At 48.6% G+C, this 20,531-nt stretch overlaps 1 protein-coding gene across 1 annotated transcript; it reads right to left on the reverse strand.

Annotated features, from left to right (window-relative positions):
- Nucleotides 1-14,116: 14,116 nt before the first annotated feature.
- On the reverse strand, nucleotides 14,117-15,724 carry LOC120930500 (E3 ubiquitin/ISG15 ligase TRIM25-like). Its single transcript, XM_040341677.1, has one exon. It carries the CDS (start codon nucleotides 15,722-15,724, stop codon nucleotides 14,117-14,119), a length of 1,608 nt encoding a protein of 535 aa, XP_040197611.1.
- Nucleotides 15,725-20,531: the final 4,807 nt, after the last annotated feature.

Genomic DNA, 20,531 nt, shown 5'->3' on the forward strand with positions numbered 1-20,531 from the left:
TAACAATACCAGTCTGCCTGGCTGTCATTACCAACAATACCAGTCTGCCTGGCTGTCACTGCGAACAATACCAATCTGCCTGGCTGTCATTACCAAAAATACCAGTCTGCCTAGCTGTCACTGCGAACAATACCAATCTGCCTGGCTGTCATTACCAAAAATACCAGTCTGCCTGGCTGTCACTACTAACAATACCAGTCTGCCTGGCTGTCACTGCGAACAATACCAATCTGCCTGGCTGTCATTACCAAAAATACCAGTCTGCCTGGCTGTCATTACCAACAATACCAGTCTGCCTGGCTGTCACTGCGAACAATACCAATCTGCCTGGCTGTCATTACCAACAATACCAGTCTGCCTGGCTGTCACTGCGAACAATACCAATATGCCTGGCTGTCATTACCAAAAATACCAGTCTGCCTGGCTGTCACTGCGAACAATACCAATCTGCCTGGCTGTCATTACCAAAAATACCAGTCTGCCTGGCTGTCACTACTAACAATACCAGTCTGCCTGGCTGTCATTACCAACAATACCAGTCTGCCTGGCTGTCACTACCAAGTCCGCTGTCCCTGTCCTCCACCTCCAGTACCATGTCCGCAGTCCCTGTCCTCCACCTCCTGTATCATGTCCGCTGTCTCTGTCCTCCACCTCCTGTGCCATGTCCGCAGTCCCTGTCCTCCACCTCCTGTATCATGTCCGCTGTCTCTGTCCTCCACCTCCTGTATCATGTCCGCAGTCTCTGTCCTCCACCTCCTGTATCATGTCCGCTGTCTCTGTCCTCCACCTCCTGTATCATGTCCGCTGTCTCTGTCCTCCACCTCCAGTACCTTGTCCGCTGTCTCTGTCCTCCACCTCCTGTATCATGTCCGCTGTCTCTGTCCTCCACCTCCTGTATCATGTCCGCTGTCTCTGTCCTCCACCTCCTGTGCCATGTCCGCTGTCTCTGTCCTCCACCTCCTGTATCATGTCCGCAGTCCCTGTCCTCCACCTCCTGTATCATGTCCGCAGTCTCTGTCCTCCACCTCCTGTATCATGTCCGCAGTCCCTGTCCTCCACCTCCTGTATCATGTCCGCAGTCCTTGTCCTCCACCTCCTGTATCATGTCCGCTGTCCCTGTCCTCCACCTCCAGTACCATGTCCGCAGTCCCTGTCCTCCACCTCCTGTATCATGTCCGCAGTCTCTGTCCTCCACCTCCTGTATCATGTCCGCTGTCTCTGTCCTCCACCTCCTGTATCATGTCCGCTGTCCCTGTCCTCCACCTCCAGTACCATGTCCGCAGTCCCTGTCCTCCACCTCCTGTATCATGTCCGCAGTCTCTGTCCTCCACCTCCTGTATCATGTCCGCAGTCTCTGTCCTCCACCTCCTGTATCATGTCCGCTGTCTCTGTCCTCCACCTCCTGTATCATGTCCGCTGTCTCTGTCCTCCACCTCCAGTACCTTGTCCGCTGTCTCTGTCCTCCACCTCCTGTATCATGTCCGCTGTCTCTGTCCTCCACCTCCTGTATCATGTCCGCTGTCTCTGTCCTCCACCTCCTGTGCCATGTCCGCTGTCTCTGTCCTCCACCTCCTGTATCATGTCTGCTGTCTCTGTCCTCCACCTCCTGTATCATGTCCGCTGTCTCTGTCCTCCACCTCCTGTACCATGTCCGCTGTCTCTGTCCTCCACCTCCTGTACCATGTCCGCTGTCTCTGTCCTCCACCTCCTGTACCTTGTCCGCTGTCTCTGTCCTCCACCTCCTGTACCAAGTCCGCTGTCTCTGTCCTCCACCTCCTGTACCTTGTCCGCTGTCTCTGTCCTCCACCTCCTGTATCATGTCCGCTGTCTCTGTCCTCCACCTCCTGTACCTTGTCCGCTGTCTCTGTCCTCCACCTCCAGTACCATGTCCGCTGTCTCTGTCCTCCACCTCCTGTGCCATGTCCGCTGTCCCTGTCCTCCACCTCCTGTACCATGTCCGCTGTCTCTGTCCTCCACCTCCTGTACCATGTCCGCTGTCCCTGTCCTCCACCTCATGTATCATGTCCGCTGTCCCTGTCCTCCACCTCCTGTATCATGTCCGCAGTCTCTGTCCTCCACCTCCTGTATCATGTCCGCTGTCTCTGTCCTCCACCTCCTGTGCCATGTCCGCTGTCTCTGTCCTCCACCTCCTGTATCATGTCCGCTGTCTCTGTCCTCCACCTCCTGTGCCATGTCCGCTGTCTCTGTCCTCCACCTCCTGTATCATGTCCGCTGTCTCTGTCCTCCACCTCCTGTATCATGTCCGCTGTCTCTGTCCTCCACCTCCTGTATCATGTCCGCAGTCCCTGTCCTCCACCTCCTGTATCATGTCCGCAGTCCTTGTCCTCCACCTCCTGTATCATGTCCGCTGTCCCTGTCCTCCACCTCCTGTATCATGTCCGCTGTCCCTGTCCTCCACCTCCAGTACCATGTCCGCAGTCCCTGTCCTCCACCTCCTGTATCATGTCCGCAGTCTCTGTCCTCCACCTCCTGTATCATGTCCGCTGTCTCTGTCCTCCACCTCCTGTATCATGTCCGCTGTCCCTGTCCTCCACCTCCAGTACCATGTCCGCAGTCCCTGTCCTCCACCTCCTGTATCATGTCCGCAGTCTCTGTCCTCCACCTCCTGTATCATGTCCGCAGTCTCTGTCCTCCACCTCCTGTATCATGTCCGCTGTCTCTGTCCTCCACCTCCTGTATCATGTCCGCTGTCTCTGTCCTCCACCTCCAGTACCTTGTCCGCTGTCTCTGTCCTCCACCTCCTGTATCATGTCCGCTGTCTCTGTCCTCCACCTCCTGTATCATGTCCGCTGTCTCTGTCCTCCACCTCCTGTGCCATGTCCGCTGTCTCTGTCCTCCACCTCCTGTATCATGTCTGCTGTCTCTGTCCTCCACCTCCTGTATCATGTCCGCTGTCTCTGTCCTCCACCTCCTGTACCATGTCCGCTGTCTCTGTCCTCCACCTCCTGTACCATGTCCGCTGTCTCTGTCCTCCACCTCCTGTACCTTGTCCGCTGTCTCTGTCCTCCACCTCCTGTACCAAGTCCGCTGTCTCTGTCCTCCACCTCCTGTACCTTGTCCGCTGTCTCTGTCCTCCACCTCCTGTATCATGTCCGCTGTCTCTGTCCTCCACCTCCTGTACCTTGTCCGCTGTCTCTGTCCTCCACCTCCAGTACCATGTCCGCTGTCTCTGTCCTCCACCTCCTGTGCCATGTCCGCTGTCCCTGTCCTCCACCTCCTGTACCATGTCCGCTGTCTCTGTCCTCCACCTCCTGTACCATGTCCGCTGTCCCTGTCCTCCACCTCATGTATCATGTCCGCTGTCCCTGTCCTCCACCTCCTGTATCATGTCCGCAGTCTCTGTCCTCCACCTCCTGTATCATGTCCGCTGTCTCTGTCCTCCACCTCCTGTGCCATGTCCGCTGTCTCTGTCCTCCACCTCCTGTATCATGTCCGCTGTCTCTGTCCTCCACCTCCTGTGCCATGTCCGCTGTCTCTGTCCTCCACCTCCTGTATCATGTCCGCTGTCTCTGTCCTCCACCTCCTGTATCATGTCCGCTGTCTCTGTCCTCCACCTCCTGTACCACGTCCGCTGTCTCTGTCCTCCACCTCCTGTACCTTGTCCGCTGTCTCTGTCCTCCACCTCCTGTATCATGTCCGCTGTCTCTGTCCTCCACCTCCTGTACCATGTCCGCTGTCTCTGTCCTCCACCTCCTGTACCAAGTCCGCTGTCTCTGTCCTCCACCTCCTGTATCATGTCCGCTGTCTCTGTCCTCCACCTCCTGTGCCATGTCCGCTGTCTCTGTCCTCCACCTCCTGTATCATGTCCGCAGTCCCTGTCCTCCACCTCCTGTATCATGTCCGCAGTCTCTGTCCTCCACCTCCTGTATCATGTCCGCTGTCTCTGTCCTCCACCTCCTGTGCCATGTCCGCTGTCTCTGTCCTCCACCTCCTGTATCATGTCCGCAGTCCCTGTCCTCCACCTCCTGTATCATGTCCGCAGTCCTTGTCCTCCACCTCCTGTATCATGTCCGCTGTCCCTGTCCTCCACCTCCAGTACCATGTCCGCAGTCCCTGTCCTCCACCTCCTGTATCATGTCCGCAGTCCCTGTCCTCCACCTCCTGTATCATGTCCGCAGTCTCTGTCCTCCACCTCCTGTATCATGTCCGCAGTCTCTGTCCTCCACCTCCTGTATCATGTCCGCTGTCTCTGTCCTCCACCTCCTGTATCATGTCCGCTGTCTCTGTCCTCCACCTCCTGTATCATGTCCGCTGTCCCTGTCCTCCACCTCCAGTACCATGTCCGCAGTCCCTGTCCTCCACCTCCTGTATCATGTCCGCAGTCCCTGTCCTCCACCTCCTGTATCATGTCCGCAGTCTCTGTCCTCCACCTCCTGTATCATGTCCGCAGTCTCTGTCCTCCACCTCCTGTATCATGTCCGCTGTCTCTGTCCTCCACCTCCTGTATCATGTCCGCTGTCTCTGTCCTCCACCTCCAGTACCTTGTCCGCTGTCTCTGTCCTCCACCTCCTGTATCATGTCCGCTGTCTCTGTCCTCCACCTCCTGTATCATGTCCGCTGTCTCTGTCCTCCACCTCCTGTGCCATGTCCGCTGTCTCTGTCCTCCACCTCCTGTATCATGTCTGCTGTCTCTGTCCTCCACCTCCTGTATCATGTCCGCTGTCTCTGTCCTCCACCTCCTGTACCATGTCCGCTGTCTCTGTCCTCCACCTCCTGTACCATGTCCGCTGTCTCTGTCCTCCACCTCCTGTACCTTGTCCGCTGTCTCTGTCCTCCACCTCCTGTACCAAGTCCGCTGTCTCTGTCCTCCACCTCCTGTACCTTGTCCGCTGTCTCTGTCCTCCACCTCCTGTATCATGTCCGCTGTCTCTGTCCTCCACCTCCTGTACCTTGTCCGCTGTCTCTGTCCTCCACCTCCAGTACCATGTCCGCTGTCTCTGTCCTCCACCTCCTGTGCCATGTCCGCTGTCCCTGTCCTCCACCTCCTGTACCATGTCCGCTGTCTCTGTCCTCCACCTCCTGTACCATGTCCGCTGTCCCTGTCCTCCACCTCATGTATCATGTCCGCTGTCCCTGTCCTCCACCTCCTGTATCATGTCCGCTGTCTCTGTCCTCCACCTCCTGTATCATGTCCGCTGTCTCTGTCCTCCACCTCCTGTATCATGTCCGCTGTCTCTGTCCTCCACCTCCTGTGCCATGTCCGCTGTCTCTGTCCTCCACCTCCTGTATCATGTCCGCTGTCTCTGTCCTCCACCTCCTGTATCATGTCCGCTGTCTCTGTCCTCCACCTCCTGTACCACGTCCGCTGTCTCTGTCCTCCACCTCCTGTACCTTGTCCGCTGTCTCTGTCCTCCACCTCCTGTATCATGTCCGCTGTCTCTGTCCTCCACCTCCTGTACCATGTCCGCTGTCTCTGTCCTCCACCTCCTGTACCATGTCCGCTGTCTCTGTCCTCCACCTCCTGTATCATGTCCGCTGTCCCTGTCCTCCACCTCCTGTGCCATGTCCGCTGTCCCTGTCCTCCACCTCCTGTATCATGTCCGCTGTCTCTGTCCTCCACCTCCTGTACCATGTCCGCTGTCTCTGTCCTCCACCTCCTGTATCATGTCCGCTGTCTCTGTCCTCCACCTCCTGTACCAAGTCCGCTGTCTCTGGATGTAGGTCAGACTGATAAGAGCGAAAGGGATTTGATGGATGGATGTATATAGGACAGTCTGATCCGTTCATCAAATCCCTTTCGCTGTTATCAGACTGTCCTAATATCCATCCATCCATTCATCAAATCCCTTTCACACGTATTAAACTGTCCTCTATTTATCCATCCATTCATCAAATCCCTTTTGCTCTTATTAGTCTGAACTACATCCATCCATTCATCAAATCCCTTTCGTACGTATCAAAGTCTCCTCTATCCATCCATCCATTCATCAAATTCCTCTCACAGCTCAGTCTGACCTACATCCACACGTGCGATAGAGATTTGATGAACGGATGGATGGACGTAGGTCAGACTGAATTGAGAGAGTGATTTGATGAATGGATAGATGTAGGTCAGACTGATAAAAGCGAAAGGGATTTGATGAATGGATGGATATAGGACAGTCTTATGCGTGCGAAAGAGATTTGATGAATGGATGGATGGATATAGGACAGTTTATTACATGTGAAAGGGATTTGATGAATGGATGGATGAATGTAGAACAAACTCATAACAGCCAAAGTTATTTGATGAATGGATGGATAAATAGAGGAGAGTTTAATACGCGCTAAAGGGATTTGATGAATGGATGGATGGATAGAGGACAGTCTGATACGTGCAAAAGTGATTTGATGCACGGATCAGACTGTCCTATATCCATCCATCCATTCATCAAATCACTTTCGCACATGTGGATGTAGGTCATATTGAGGTGAGAGAGGGATGGGATGAATGGATGGATGGATGGAGGTCTTATTGAGGTGAGAGAGGGATGGGATGAACGGATGGATGGATGGATCTAGGTCATATTGAGGTGAGAGAGGGATGGGATGAACGGATGGATGGATGGAGGTCATATTGAGGTGAGAGAGGGATGGGATGAACGGATGGATGGATGGAGGTCATATTGAGGTGAGAGAGGGATGGGATGAATGGATGGATGGATCTAGGTCATATTGAGGTGAGAGGGATGGGATGGATGGATGGATCTAGGTCATATTGAGGTGAGAGAGGGATGGGATGAACGGATGGATGGATCTAGGTCATATTGAGGTGAGAGAGGGATGGGATGAACGGATGGATGGATGGATCTAGGTCATATTGAGGTGAGAGAGGGATGGGATGAACGGATGGATGGATGTAGGTCATATTGAGGTGAGAGAGGGATGGGATGAACGGATGGATGGAGGTCATATTGAGGTGAGAGAGGGATGGGATGAACGGATGGATGGATGGAGGTCATATTGAGGTGAGAGAGGGATGGGATGAACGGATGGATGGATCTAGGTCATATTGAGGTGAGAGAGGGATGGGATGGATGAACGGATGGATGGATGGAGGTCATATTGAGGTGAGAGAGGGATGGGATGAACGGATGGATGGATGGATCTAGGTCATATTGAGGTGAGAGAGGGATGGGATGAACGGATGGATGGATGGATCTAGGTCATATTGAGGTGAGAGAGGGATGGGATGAACGGATGGATGGATGTAGGTCATATTGAGGTGAGAGAGGGATGGGATGAACGGACGGATGGATGGATCTAGGTCATATTGAGGTGAGAGAGGGATGGGATGAACGGATGGATGGATGTAGGTCATATTGAGGTGAGAGAGGGATGGGATGAACGGATGGATGGATGTAGGTCATATTGAGGTGAGAGAGGGATGGGATGAACGGATGGATGGATGTAGGTCATATTGAGGTGAGAGAGGGATGGGATGAACGGATGGATGGAGGTCATATTGAGGTGAGAGAGGGATGGGATGGATGAACGGATGGATGGATCTAGGTCATATTGAGGTGAGAGAGGGATGGGATGAACGGACGGATGGATGGATCTAGGTCATATTGAGGTGAGAGAGGGATGGGATGGATGAACGGATGGATGGATGGATCTAGGTCATATTGAGGTGAGAGAGGGATGGGATGAACGGATGGATGGATGGATCTAGGTCATATTGAGGTGAGAGAGGGATGGGATGGATGGATGGATGGATCTAGGTCATATTGAGGTGAGAGAGGGATGGGATGAACGGATGGATGGATGGATCTAGGTCATATTGAGGTGAGAGAGGGATGGGATGAACGGATGGATGGATGGATCTAGGTCATATTGAGGTGAGAGAGGGATGGGATGAACGGATGGATGGATGGATCTAGGTCATATTGAGGTGAGAGAGGGATGGGATGAACGGATGGATGGATGGATCTAGGTCATATTGAGGTGAGAGAGGGATGGGATGAACGGATGGATGGATGGATCTAGGTCATATTGAGGTGAGAGAGGGATGGGATGAACGGATGGATGGATGGAGGTCATATTGAGGTGAGAGAGGGATGGGATGAATGGATGGATGGATCTAGGTCATATTGAGGTGAGAGAGGGATGGGATGAACGGATGGATGGATGGATCTAGGTCATATTGAGGTGAGAGAGGGATGGGATGAACGGATGGATGGATGGAGGTCATATTGAGGTGAGAGAGGGATGGGATGAACGGATGGATGGATGGAGGTCATATTGAGGTGAGAGAGGGATGGGATGAACGGATGGATGGATGGAGGTCATATTGAGGTGAGAGAGGGATGGGATGAACGGACGGATGGATGGATCTAGGTCATATTGAGGTGAGAGAGGGATGGGATGAACGGATGGATGGATGGAGGTCATATTGAGGTGAGAGAGGGATGGGATGAACGGATGGATGGATGGAGGTCATATTGAGGTGAGAGAGGGATGGGATGAACGGATGGATGGATGGATCTAGGTCATATTGAGGTGAGAGAGGGATGGGATGAACGGATGGATGGATGGAGGTCATATTGAGGTGAGAGAGGGATGGGATGGGATTAGGAGGCACATGCATTATTGCATAGGGAGAAAAACCAGCAACATACATTTGATAATAAGTTTTATATTGCAATGATATTGTATCTGATGATGAAACAGAGTGAAAGATTTCCCATTTTTTTTTGGGCTTTTCTGCAACGTTTGTCCTCCTTCAGCAGCTGCTTGGAAAGTCAGTTGTGTCTTTAGTGAAGTTTTCCTCTTAGCAAAGGGGGCGGGATCCAGGCAGGGCAGAGCCTGAAACGAATCTTTCAGATAGAGAGGAGGTGCTGGGGTGTTAGACACACCCACGATCTCACAGCTTCTTCTAGTCTACACAGACGTGCACAACGTTCTCACGCAGACCTGTAGTCTAGCAGAGGGAACGAGCACGTTACTGACCACACTGAGAACTCCTCGCTCAGTGATCATTTTCTTATCTACACAACCAGGAAGTGGAGAGAAATGAGAAGACAGAACTCTCAATCAGAGCAAAAACGAAGAAGCAGGAAATGAAAACTGCACTGCAATGAGGTAAAGGAAGCTATATAGCTGATAACATTTTTTCCTTTAGTGACCCTTTAAAGATGTAATGCAACTTAGTGAAAATCATTATAAAGTATAAGATGTTTGAACTTTAAAAAATATATACATTTGATCAACAATTACTGTTTCTTTCAGTATCATCCATGGTCACCATCTACTTCCTGGACTGGAATGGCAGTTCAGAGATGACACCCATCATGTAAATCCTACATACTACATACAGAGCAGCCACGTCAAATACAAGCTGTCACACTCTGTTTGCAGCAGACTGAGAGGATGAGCTAATAGTGCCTCTCCTCACTTCTTGGCAGAGACACTGAGCTCAATGAACAGCTTGGAGTCTTGGACCAATGGTAAAGTAGGGGGGGGGGGGGAGCGGTAAAGACACCGCTCCTAAACCGCCCCTGCCCATTTAAATCAATGGGCAGTGCTTTACCGCCCCCACCGCCTCAGTGTGAAAGTGCCCTAAGGGATATATCTTGCCCCGTATATATTGCTGCATCATTTTTCTTCTGTCTATATTAATGGGGCATTTCTAAAAGTTCCCTTAACCACTTAAGGACCCCTTCACGCCGATATACGTTGGCAGAATGGCACGACTGGGCACATCCACGTACATGTACGTGGCTCTTTATGCCCAGCCGTGGGGTCGCGCGCGCCGCGGGCGCGTGCACGCGACCCGGTCCAAAGCTCCGTGACCATGGCCAGGGGACTTGCGGACCCGATCGCCGCTGGAGTACCGCGATCGGTCCCCGGAGCTGAAGAACCGTTCTTCACTGTGGCGCTGTCATCGATCGTGTGTTCCCTTTTATAGGGAATAACAATCGATGATGTCACACCTACAGCCACACCCCCCTACAGTTATAAACACAAATGAGGTCACACATAACCCCTTCAGCGCCCCCTTGTGGTTAACTCCCAAACTGCAATTGACATTTTCACAGTAAACAATGCATTTTTAATGCATTTTTTGCTGTGAAAATGACAATGGTCCCAAAAATGTGTCAAAATTGTCCGAAGTGTCCGCCATAATGTCACAGTCACAAAAAGAATTGCTGATCGCCGCCATTAGTAGTAAAAAAAAATAGAAATAATAAAAATGCAATAAAACTATCCCTTTTTTGTAAACGCTATAAATTTTGCGCAAACCAATCGATAAACGCTTATTGCGATTTTTTTTTACCAAAAATAGGTAGAAGAATACGTATCGGCCTAAACTGAGGAAAAAAAATAATGTTTTATATATTTTTGGGGGATATTTATTATAGAAAAAAGTAAAAAATATTGCATTTTTTTCAAAATTGTCGCTCTATTTTTGTTTATAGCGCAAAAAATAAAAACCGCAGAGGTGATCAAATACCACCAAAAGAAAGCTCTATTTGTGGGGAAAAAAGACGCCAATTTTGTTTGGGAGCCATGTCGCACGACCGCGCAATTGTCAGTTAAAACGACGCAGTGCCGAATCACAAAAACTGTCCGGGTCCTTTAGCTGCCTAAAGGTCCGGGTCTTAAGTGGTTAAGGTGGCCATAGACAGTTTGACAACTTGGGTACAACAGGCTGCCAGATTTTACATATTAATTTTGCTAGCGTCTGTTGTAGCTGCTAGCAATAATAACTGTGTTCTGCCAGTGGGATCACCCCCAGCCCACTGTCGGGAGAACACAATGGCTCCGTCGGAGGGATTACCCTGTCAACAGTTTCTTTCTTGCAGCCTGTGGTTGCAGGAAAGAAATTTGCTCCATCTATGGGCAGCCTTACTCTTCTGCCAGAGATCAGAGAGTGAGAGCAGGGAGTCTTTAAAGCTGCAGAGTAGGCATGAGCTCAGGTGTGTAACCCATGTGAATGAGCCCGCCAGGAAGCTGTCATCAGTACTGTGCCAATCATAAGAGGCTTTCCTGCCCTGCAATTGCAAGTATACATACCCCTTGTATCACACCCCAATCACAGGCTGGGGTAAGGATAATAACTGTAAGGCCTTGTACACGCGGGCAAACATGTACGATGAAAACGGTCCGCCAGACCGTTTTCAGCGTACATGTCTGCCCGGAGATTTCTGTATGATGGCTGTAAACACCATCATACAGAAATCCGCACGTACTCGATACTCGGCGACGAGGCCGCGCCGTCGCCGCGACGATGTGCGCGGCCCTGCCAGTTCAATGCTTCCACGCATGCGTCAAAGTCATTCGACGCATGTGAGGGATGGCGGCCGCTCGGACATGTACGGTAGGTCTGTACAGACGACTGAACATGTCCGACGGACAGGATTCCAGCGGGCTGTTTCTAAACATGTTTAGAAATATTTGCCCGCTCGAAAAAGGCCCGGCGGGCAAATGTTCGCTGGAATCCTGTCCACTCTGCTGTACAGACGACCAAACATGTCTGCTGAAACTGGTCCGCGGACCTGTTTCAGCAGACATGTTCGGTTGTCTGTACGGGGCCTAAGAGTCACTTAACTACAACAGAATGCCTTCCCCTGCCATACTGTGCTGTGTGACAAAACTGTGTAAAACTCAGGACTGGTTGGACAGGAATACAAATCTTTTGGCAGGTAAAATGGCTCTCTTATATGTATTTCATCTGTGTACTTATCTGATTACCTAGAGTTCAGATTTAGTAAATAATAGTTTTATCTAACAAGCAGAGAAAAAAGATAAAGCTGCATGTCAGGTCACCCGAGGCCAAGTGACAGATGCACACCGTTGGGGTCAGGAGTGCACCGCTAAGGTAGTGGACCCTACTGCTGACTGCTGCGGATGGAACTCTGGGTGGTTAAGGAAGGCAGGTCCACTGGAGCACCAACACGGATCCCACAGGGAGCTAGAGCACAAGATTCCCCAGGGCGCGGAGTCTAAGAGACAGCAGGCGTTCACCAGAGCCTCTAGTGGTGAGGATGGACTGGGCTGCAACTGGCTCCAGGTCGCGGCCCCCAGGGTCTCCCAGCTCACGCTCATGGTAGGCTACAGGAGGATAGAGAGGAAGCAGCAGCCCAGGATAACAATAGATAGTAAGGAGATAATCCAAAGTTCGGTACGACTAGCAGACAAGGATAAACATAGAACACGCCAAAGGTCAGGGTCACAAGCAGGCAGGGATAGTCGAGAACAATCCAAGATCGGTAACTGGAACCAGACGTAGAAGACAAAGCAAGTCACACACGAAAGCTAAACACACAACACAATATAATTTGTAGTGCACAGGTTATTATAGAGTTCCCTGATAGGGCCTGGGGTGGAGCCATGCTTAGAGGAGAGATTACTTAACCACTTCCTTACTGGGCACATATACCCCTTCCTGACCAGGTGAAATTTCAGCTTGTGGCACTGCGTCACTTTAACTGACAATTGCGCGGTCATGCGACGTGGCTCCCAAACAAAATTGACGTCCTTTTTTCCCCCACAAATAGAGCTTTCTTTTGGTGGTATTTGATCGCCTCTGCGGTTTTTATTTTTTGCGCTATAAACAAAAATAGAGCGACAATTTTGAAAAAAAAAACAATATTTTTTACTTGTTGCTATAATAAATAGCCCAATTTTTTTTTAAAAAAACTTTTTTTTCTCAGTCTAGGCGATACGTATTCTTCTACATATTTTTGGGGAAAAAAAAATAAAAAAATCGCAAGAAGCGTCTGGTTTGCGCAAAAGTTATTGCGTTTACAAAATAGGGGACAGAATTATTATTATTTTTTATTATTTTTTTTTACTACTAATGGCGGCGATCAGCATTTTTTTCGTGACTGCAACATTATGGCGGACACATCGGACACTTTTGACACATTTTTGGCGCCATTCACATTTATACAGCGATCAGTTCTATAAATATGCACTAATTACTGTATAAATGTGACTGGCATTGAAGGGGTTAACACTAGGGGGTGAGGAAGGGGTTAAATGTGTACCCTAAATTGTGTTCTAACTGTAGGTGGAGGGGGGGTGACTGGGGGAGGTGACCGATCTATGTCCCTATGTACAAGGGACACAGATCGGTCTCCTCTCTCCCCTGACAGGACATGGATCTCTGTGTTTACACACAGAGCTCCAAGTCTTGTCCCTGTAGCCACTGATCCCGAGTGTAAACACACAGCTCCCGGTCCTGTCAGGGGGAGAAATGCTGATCCTCTGTTCATACAATGTATGAACAGAAGATCAGTCATTTCCCCTAGTGAGGCCACCCCCCTTCAGTTAGAACACACCCAGGGAACATACTTAACCCCTTCCCCGCCCCTAGTGTTAACCCCTTCACTGCCAGTGGCATTTTTATAGCAATCCAATGCATTTTTATAGCACCGATCGCTATAAAAATGCCAATTGTCCCAAAAATTTGTCAAAAGTGTCCGAATTGTCCGCCATAATGTCGCAGTACCGAAAAAAAAACGCTGATCGACGCCATTACTAGTAAAAAAAAAATATTAATAAAAATGCCATAAAAATACCCCCTATTTTGTAAACACTATTTTAACTTTTGCGCAAACCAATGAATAAATGCTTATTGCGATTTTTTTTATGAAAAAAATGTAGAAGAATACGTATCAGCCTAAACTGAGGAAAAAATATGTTTTTTTTATATATTATTGGGGGATATTTATTATAGCAAAAAGTAAAAAATATTAATTTTTTTCAAAATTGTCGCTCTATTTTTGTTTATAGCGCAAAAACTAAAAACCGCAGAGGTGATGAAATACCACCAAAAGAAAGCTCTATTTGTGGGGAAAAAAGGACGCTAATTTTGTTTGGGAGCCACGTTGCACGACCGCGCAATTGTCAGTTAAAGCGAGTCAGTGCCGAATCGCAAAAAGTGCTCTGGTCTTTGGGCAGCAATATGGTCCAGGGGTTAAGTGGTTAATCTGAGCACATAGAGAGGTAAGCTGACAGACAAACATTACTGCATAACCATGACACTACAGCTGGTTCATGATACAAAGCAGGGATATCCCCAATTCCACTGTTATCTCCTCTTTATTTGAATGTATCAAAATCCACACCCTGAGATGTTACAAGTCCCTGGGTGGATTTCCCATAATTAATTGCTCCTTGCCTCCCCTGATTCTCCACTACTAATTCGTATACTGCCATCCTGCACTCCCAATGCAATATGGAGGGGCTCAGTAAAAGTGGCAATAAAGGTGTGGAGGTGGCGGATTGAGTCACACATGGCATAAAAAGAGAGCTGACCCACCTCGTAATCTAGATATATTCTGATTTTTTTAACAGAGATCTTGACAGGTAATATAATTGATTTACTGTCATGCGACACCAAATACTCATTATCATCATCCTCCTCATCATAACACATGCTCAAACACCAAGATTTGTTATTATTTCCAAGGGATGACTGAGGTCCTTTCCTGTCTATACTGGGGTAACACACCCCGACAGTCCAATATTCTCCTTGAAGGTCCATTTCCAAGTAATGTCGTCCTGAGGAGAAACTCTGATTGCTTAACACTTGAAAACTTTCAAACCTCTGTGGTGATTGTGGATAGACTTCAAAATCTTCTAGTCCACATGCACATTTTAGATCATCTGTTATAGATAGACGAGGATGAGCTGAGTTTACATCTAATAATATATCTACAGCTTTTGGTATATAGATCCCCCCATTTATAACTGATATTATATCAGATAACCCGGTGTCTAATGTGTGTGAGATCCGAAATACATCCAGATCCCCTCCATCATGGAGAAGCTTAGTGTGTCTATCTCTGTCTCCATCCTCAGTATCACACAAGTCACCTGTGTCTGATTTCTGTAGGACGGTCAATGGATCCGTCGTGTTACACAGCTCCTCAATGTGATGCATCTTCCTGGACAGTTCGTCCTTCTTTATTTCCAGGATTTGGATCAAGTCAGACACCGATAATAGGACCAGCTCTGCCTGCCTGGAGATCTCCAACTGGACTCTTTTCTCCAAGTCTTCCAGCTGTCTCCTGAGGTCTCTAAACAGGGCAGCGATTATCTCTGCTTCAAAATGCCCTTTTTTCTGTACTTTTTGCCTACGTTCCAGCAAACTCTGAATGCTCTTCTCTGTCTCCTCTTTCTTTACCATCAGTTTCTGCAGAATATTTCTCAGTTTCTTTTTCTTTTCCCCATAAGCCACATCCAGTGATTCCATTTGATGTCCTTTGTGTTTTCCAATGAGACAGCAGGACACACAGATACAGGCAGAGTCCTCGGTGCAGTAATATTCCAGGATCTTCCTGTGGATGGAGCATTTCCTGTTCTGCAGGGAAGTGGTGGGGTCACATAGGATGTGTTCTGGTGAGTTGCTGTGGACACTCAGGTGATTTTCACACAGAGAGGCTTCACAGAGCACACAGGATCTAATAGCAGGTACATGAGCATTAAAACAATAAGTACAGTGGACTCCGGACTCTTCCAGATCTGGCTGAGCAGACAGGAAATTCTCCACTATGTTACACAGTGTTATGTTCCTCTGCAGTGCAGGCCGATCATAAAACTCCTGTCTACATTCAGGACAGGAATAACCTCCAGATCTCACCTGTGTATCCAGCACACGATCAATACAGACCCGGCAGAAGTTGTGTCCACATCTCAGAGTTACGGGATCTGTATAAACATTCAAGCAGACAGAACATTCAAGCTCCTTCCTCAGACCAGCAGACGCCATTGCTGATAGCAGGAACACGGAAATAAAAGTCTCGAATGCTGAGAATCTCGTCTGACTTGTTACAGGGTGGGGGCTTGGGTGGATCTCTGGAAATATTTGCAGCTATCTTTGCCTAAGACCGTGCTGCAGCTGCCTGTTGACTTTAGGCCTCATGCACACTGGGCATTTTATACAATGCTTCCAGAGGCATCTTGCGTTTTTTTTTCTTCTGCCTCACTAAAGACCAAGAATTTGTTGTATACAGTATCCACTTCCATACCAGGCCTTTTCTGGCACTGTTTGTTTACATGTAAAAATCTGTATTTGTTTGCTAGAAAGAAAATTACTTAGAACCCCCAAAACATTTATATATATTTTTATTTATAAAAGGCCCTAAAGAATAAATTTTTGGTGGGTTTTGCAATTTTTTATTCCACACTGTATTTGCGCAGCTATTTTTCAGATGCATTTTTTTTTTTGCAAAAAACACAATACATAACCCAATTTTTTGTAAAATATAAAAGATGATGTTACGCAGAATATATCAAACATGTCACGCCTTAAAATTTACGGGGACAAACTTCGTACATTTATCTATCCATAGGTGATGCTTTTAAAGCCTTTACAGGTTACCACTTTAGATTTACAGAGGAGGTCTAGTACTAGACTTGCTGCCCATGATCTGACGTTCATGGTATTAGCTCATGTGGGACAATTGCTGTTTGCGTGCGCACGGGACCGACGTGCACAAAAAGTGAACCTCCACTTTTCGGAACCCTCCCCCCTCCGGTGTCACATTTGGCACCTTTTGGGGGGGGTGCAGATACCTGTATATTACACGCCCCTTGACGCCCCCCCCCCCCTCCGCTGTCTTCTGGGAAACACACTGGTCTCAGGAGACAGCAGGGACCAGTGAGGACGCGCCGCACTGCTCGCACATGCGCAGTAGGGAACCGGGCAGTGAAGCCGCAATGCTTCACTTCCTAATTCCCTCACCGAGGATGGCAGCAGGGGCAGCCGAGAGACGAGCGACTGCTCGGCTTCAGCTTCTGACATCACAGGTGCGCTGGACAGGTAAGTGTACATTTATTAAAAGTCAGCAGCTGCAGTATTTGTAGCTGCTGGCTTTTAATATATCCCTTCTGTTACCTTCTGTGTGTAGCAGCCTCCCCAGCACCCCCCAATTACCTATCTGAGCCCCTTCTCTCTCCAGCAATGTCCACGATCCCCTCAGCCATCCAGGACACTCCTCCTGATTGGTTGAGACAGAGCAGCTGCACCATTGGCTCCCACGGCTGTCAATAAAAGTCAGTCAGCCAAACAGGGGAGAGAGGGGGTGGCTCCGTGTCTGAATGGATAAACAGAGTTCTGATGCGGCTTGGGTGCCCCCTGTAGCAAGCTGCTGGCTGAGGGGCACTCAAAGGACGGAGGGGCCAGGAGCAGCAAAGAGGGACCCGAGAAGAGGAGGATCCAGGATGCTCTGTGAAAAACAAACTGCACAGAGGAGGTAAGTATAACATGTTTGTTATTTAACCACCTCAATACAGGGCACTTTGACACTCTTCCTGCCCAAGCCATTTTTCAGCTTTTAGCGCTGTCACACTCTGAATGACAATTGCACGATCATGCAACACTGTACCCAAGTGACATTTTTATAAATTTTCCTCCCACAAATAGAGCTTTCTTGCGGATTTGTGGTACTTGATCGCCTCTGTGGTTTTTATTTCTTGCGCTATAAACAAAAGAAGAGTGACAAGTTTGAAAAAAAATACAATATTTTTAACTTTTTGCTATAATAAATATCCAATTTTTTTTTTAAAGACAAATTTTTTCCTCAGTTTAGGCCGATACGTACTCTTCTACACATTTTTGGTAAAAAAAATCGCAATAAGCGTATATTGATTGGTTTGCGCAAAAGTTATTGCGTCTACAAAATAGGGAAAATATTTATAGCATTTTTTTTTACTAATAATGGTAGCGATGTGCGATTTTTATCACGACTGCGATATTGCGGCGGACATATCGGACACCTTTGACACATTTTTGGGACCATTCATATTTATACAGTGATCCGTGCTATAAAAATGCATTGATTACTGTATAAATGTGACTGACAGGGAAGGGGTTAACACTAGGGGCGATCAAGGGGTTAAATGTGTATCCTAGGGAGTGATTCTAACTGTAGGGGGAGGGGACTTACAAGGGGAGGAGACCGATCGGAATTCCTCTGTACAAGGAACACACCATCGGTCTCCTCTCCTCTGACAGCATGTTTACACACACAGATCCATGGTCCTGCTTTGTTACTGGGCAATCGCGGTTGTTCGGCGGACATCGCGGCTGCGGGCACGTGCATCGGGTACCCAGTGACGCAGTGGGCGTCGCTAAAAATAGCAGCGCTTTACCGCCGCCGCTGTGTGAAAGCGGCTTTAGTGGAGATGGTGGTGGCAGCACCCGATCCGAAAATCGGCTGGTGCAGGGGCGGCGCCAGGTGGGTGCTTGAATGTGTGCTGAAGCCCCCCCAAATATCTTCAACCACCCTCATAGCACCACTAAAAATTCTACTGAGGTATTGGCATAAAATTTGCACATTTAACTGCTTGACGACAGGCTCACGCCGATATACGTCGGCAGAATGCCATGTACAGGCAGATTAACGTACCTGTACGTACCGCGCGCCGCAAGCTCCATGAGTGTGATCACGGGGATACCCGCGATCACCTCACGGAGAGGAAAAATGGGGAAATGCTGATGTAAATCAGCATTTCCCCAGTCTTCCTAGTGACAGGACGCTGATCACAGCTCCCTATAATCGGGAGCGGTGATCAGTGTTGTGTCACACGTAGTGTTGTGTCACACGTAGCACACGTAGCCCACCCCCCTACAGTTAGAACACACCCCTAGGACACACTTAACCCCTTCAGCGTCCCCTCCTGGTTAACCCCTTCACTGCCAGCCACATTTACACAGTAATAGGTGTATATTTATAGCACTGATTGCTGTGTAAATGTGAATGGTCCCAAAATAGCGCCAAAAGTGTCCGATGTGCCTGCCATAATGTCACAGTCATGATAAAAATCGTTGATTGCCGCCATTACTAGTAAAAAAAATATTTATAAAAATGCCATAAAACTATTCCCTATTATGTAGACGCTATAACTTTTGCGCAAACCAATCAATATACGCTTATTGCGTTTTTTTTTTTTTACCAACAATATGTAGAAATTCTTCTACATATTTTTGGTAAAAAATATTTACTGTGTAATGTGACTTATTACTGTGTAAATGTGACTGTATTCACGTATCGGCCTAAACTGAGGAATACAAATATTTTTTTATATATTTTTTGGGGATATTTATTATAGCAAAAAGTTAAAAATATTGCTTCATTTTTCAAAATTGTCGCTTTTTTTGGTTTATAGCGCAAAAAAGAAAAACTGCAGAGGTGATCAAATACCACCAAAAGAAAGCTCTATTTGTGAGAAAAAAGGATGTCAATTTTGTTTGGGAGCAACGTCGCACGACCTCGCAATTGTCAGTTAAAGCGACGCAGTGCCGAATCGCAAAAAGTGCTCTGGGCTTTGGCTAGCCAAATGGTCCGGGGCTGAAGTGGTTAAAGAAGAAATATATTGGCCCGGATTCACATACTTCGGTGCATCTTTATGCGGGCGTAGCGTATCGAATATACGCTACGCCGACGCTGCGCAGAGTGGCGAGCAGAGTATTTACAAAGCACTTTCTCCCAACATTGCGCCGGCGTAGCGTAAATTCCTCGGCGTAAGCTGGCCTAATTCAAAGTAGGTGGAAGTGGGCGTGATCTATTTAAATGAAGCGTGACCCCATGCAAATGATGGGCCGAACGAACGGCGCATGCGCCATACTGTGGACGTATCCCAGTGCACATGCTCAGAATCACGTCGAATATACTCCCTAAGATAAGACGGCTCAATGCCTACGACGTGAACGTAACCTACGCCCAGCCCTATTCATGTACTACTACGTAAACGACGTAAAATACGACGGCTGTTTCCTGGTCCATACCTTTGCATAAGTTGCGCTTCATAGATGCGGAATAACTATACGCCGGACGTAAGCCTTACACAAACCGCGTATATTATGCGCCGGGCGCAACTACATTCGTGAATCGCCGTATCTCCCTCATTTGCATATTTGCAATGAGGCTGCCAGCGTAAATATGCGCCCAAGATACGCCGGCGTAGGAAAGTTACGTCCGTCGGAGGAAGCCTATTTTCAGGCGTATCTAGTTCTATGGGCACGGCGCATAGATACGACGGCGCACATTGACACTTACGCGGCGTATCTCGAGATACGTTGGCGTAAGTGCTACATGAATCCGGGCCATTGTACATGATGTGAATCCTGTCCTGCTTGGCTGTGGACTCTTTTTTGAAGAGGAGGGATATTGCTGATGCTTAGTTAGATACGGCTGAGAGGGGGCGGATTGATCCAGAGTGTTGTGCAGAGGTGCTACCTTATAAAAGACCCTGTGACATGTGGTGCACAAAAGAAAGGGATGGAGAAGCAGACAGTGTTGAGAGAGCATGTGCCCAGCCCAGAAGCCTGAAGGTAAGTTAATACCTGAGCTGCCTGCGTTTCTTTACATAGTAGACCGCTGGGGAGGGAGCAGAGCTGACTGAGTCTGCTATGCTAGTTAGACATCACATCTGACAAAAGGGGGGTTTCCTGTTGTTGCTCCATGGAGGAGGAGGAAGCATTTGAAGGATGGTTGCTGCTGGCTTTTCTTTTCAAAAAGGTGAGCCTGGAGAGGGGGAGGGAGGAGTGAGACTTTGCTTTGCAGCCCTCAGTC

Source organism: Rana temporaria, chromosome 3 (assembly GCF_905171775.1).
Source record: "Rana temporaria chromosome 3, aRanTem1.1, whole genome shotgun sequence".
NCBI lineage: Eukaryota > Metazoa > Chordata > Amphibia > Anura > Ranidae > Rana > Rana temporaria.

Excerpts from the sequence above, each read along its gene's own strand:
- LOC120930500 (XM_040341677.1), bottom strand. The coding sequence starts at position 15,724 with ATGGCGTCTGCTGGTCTGAGGAAGGAGCTTGAATGTTCTGTCTGCTTG.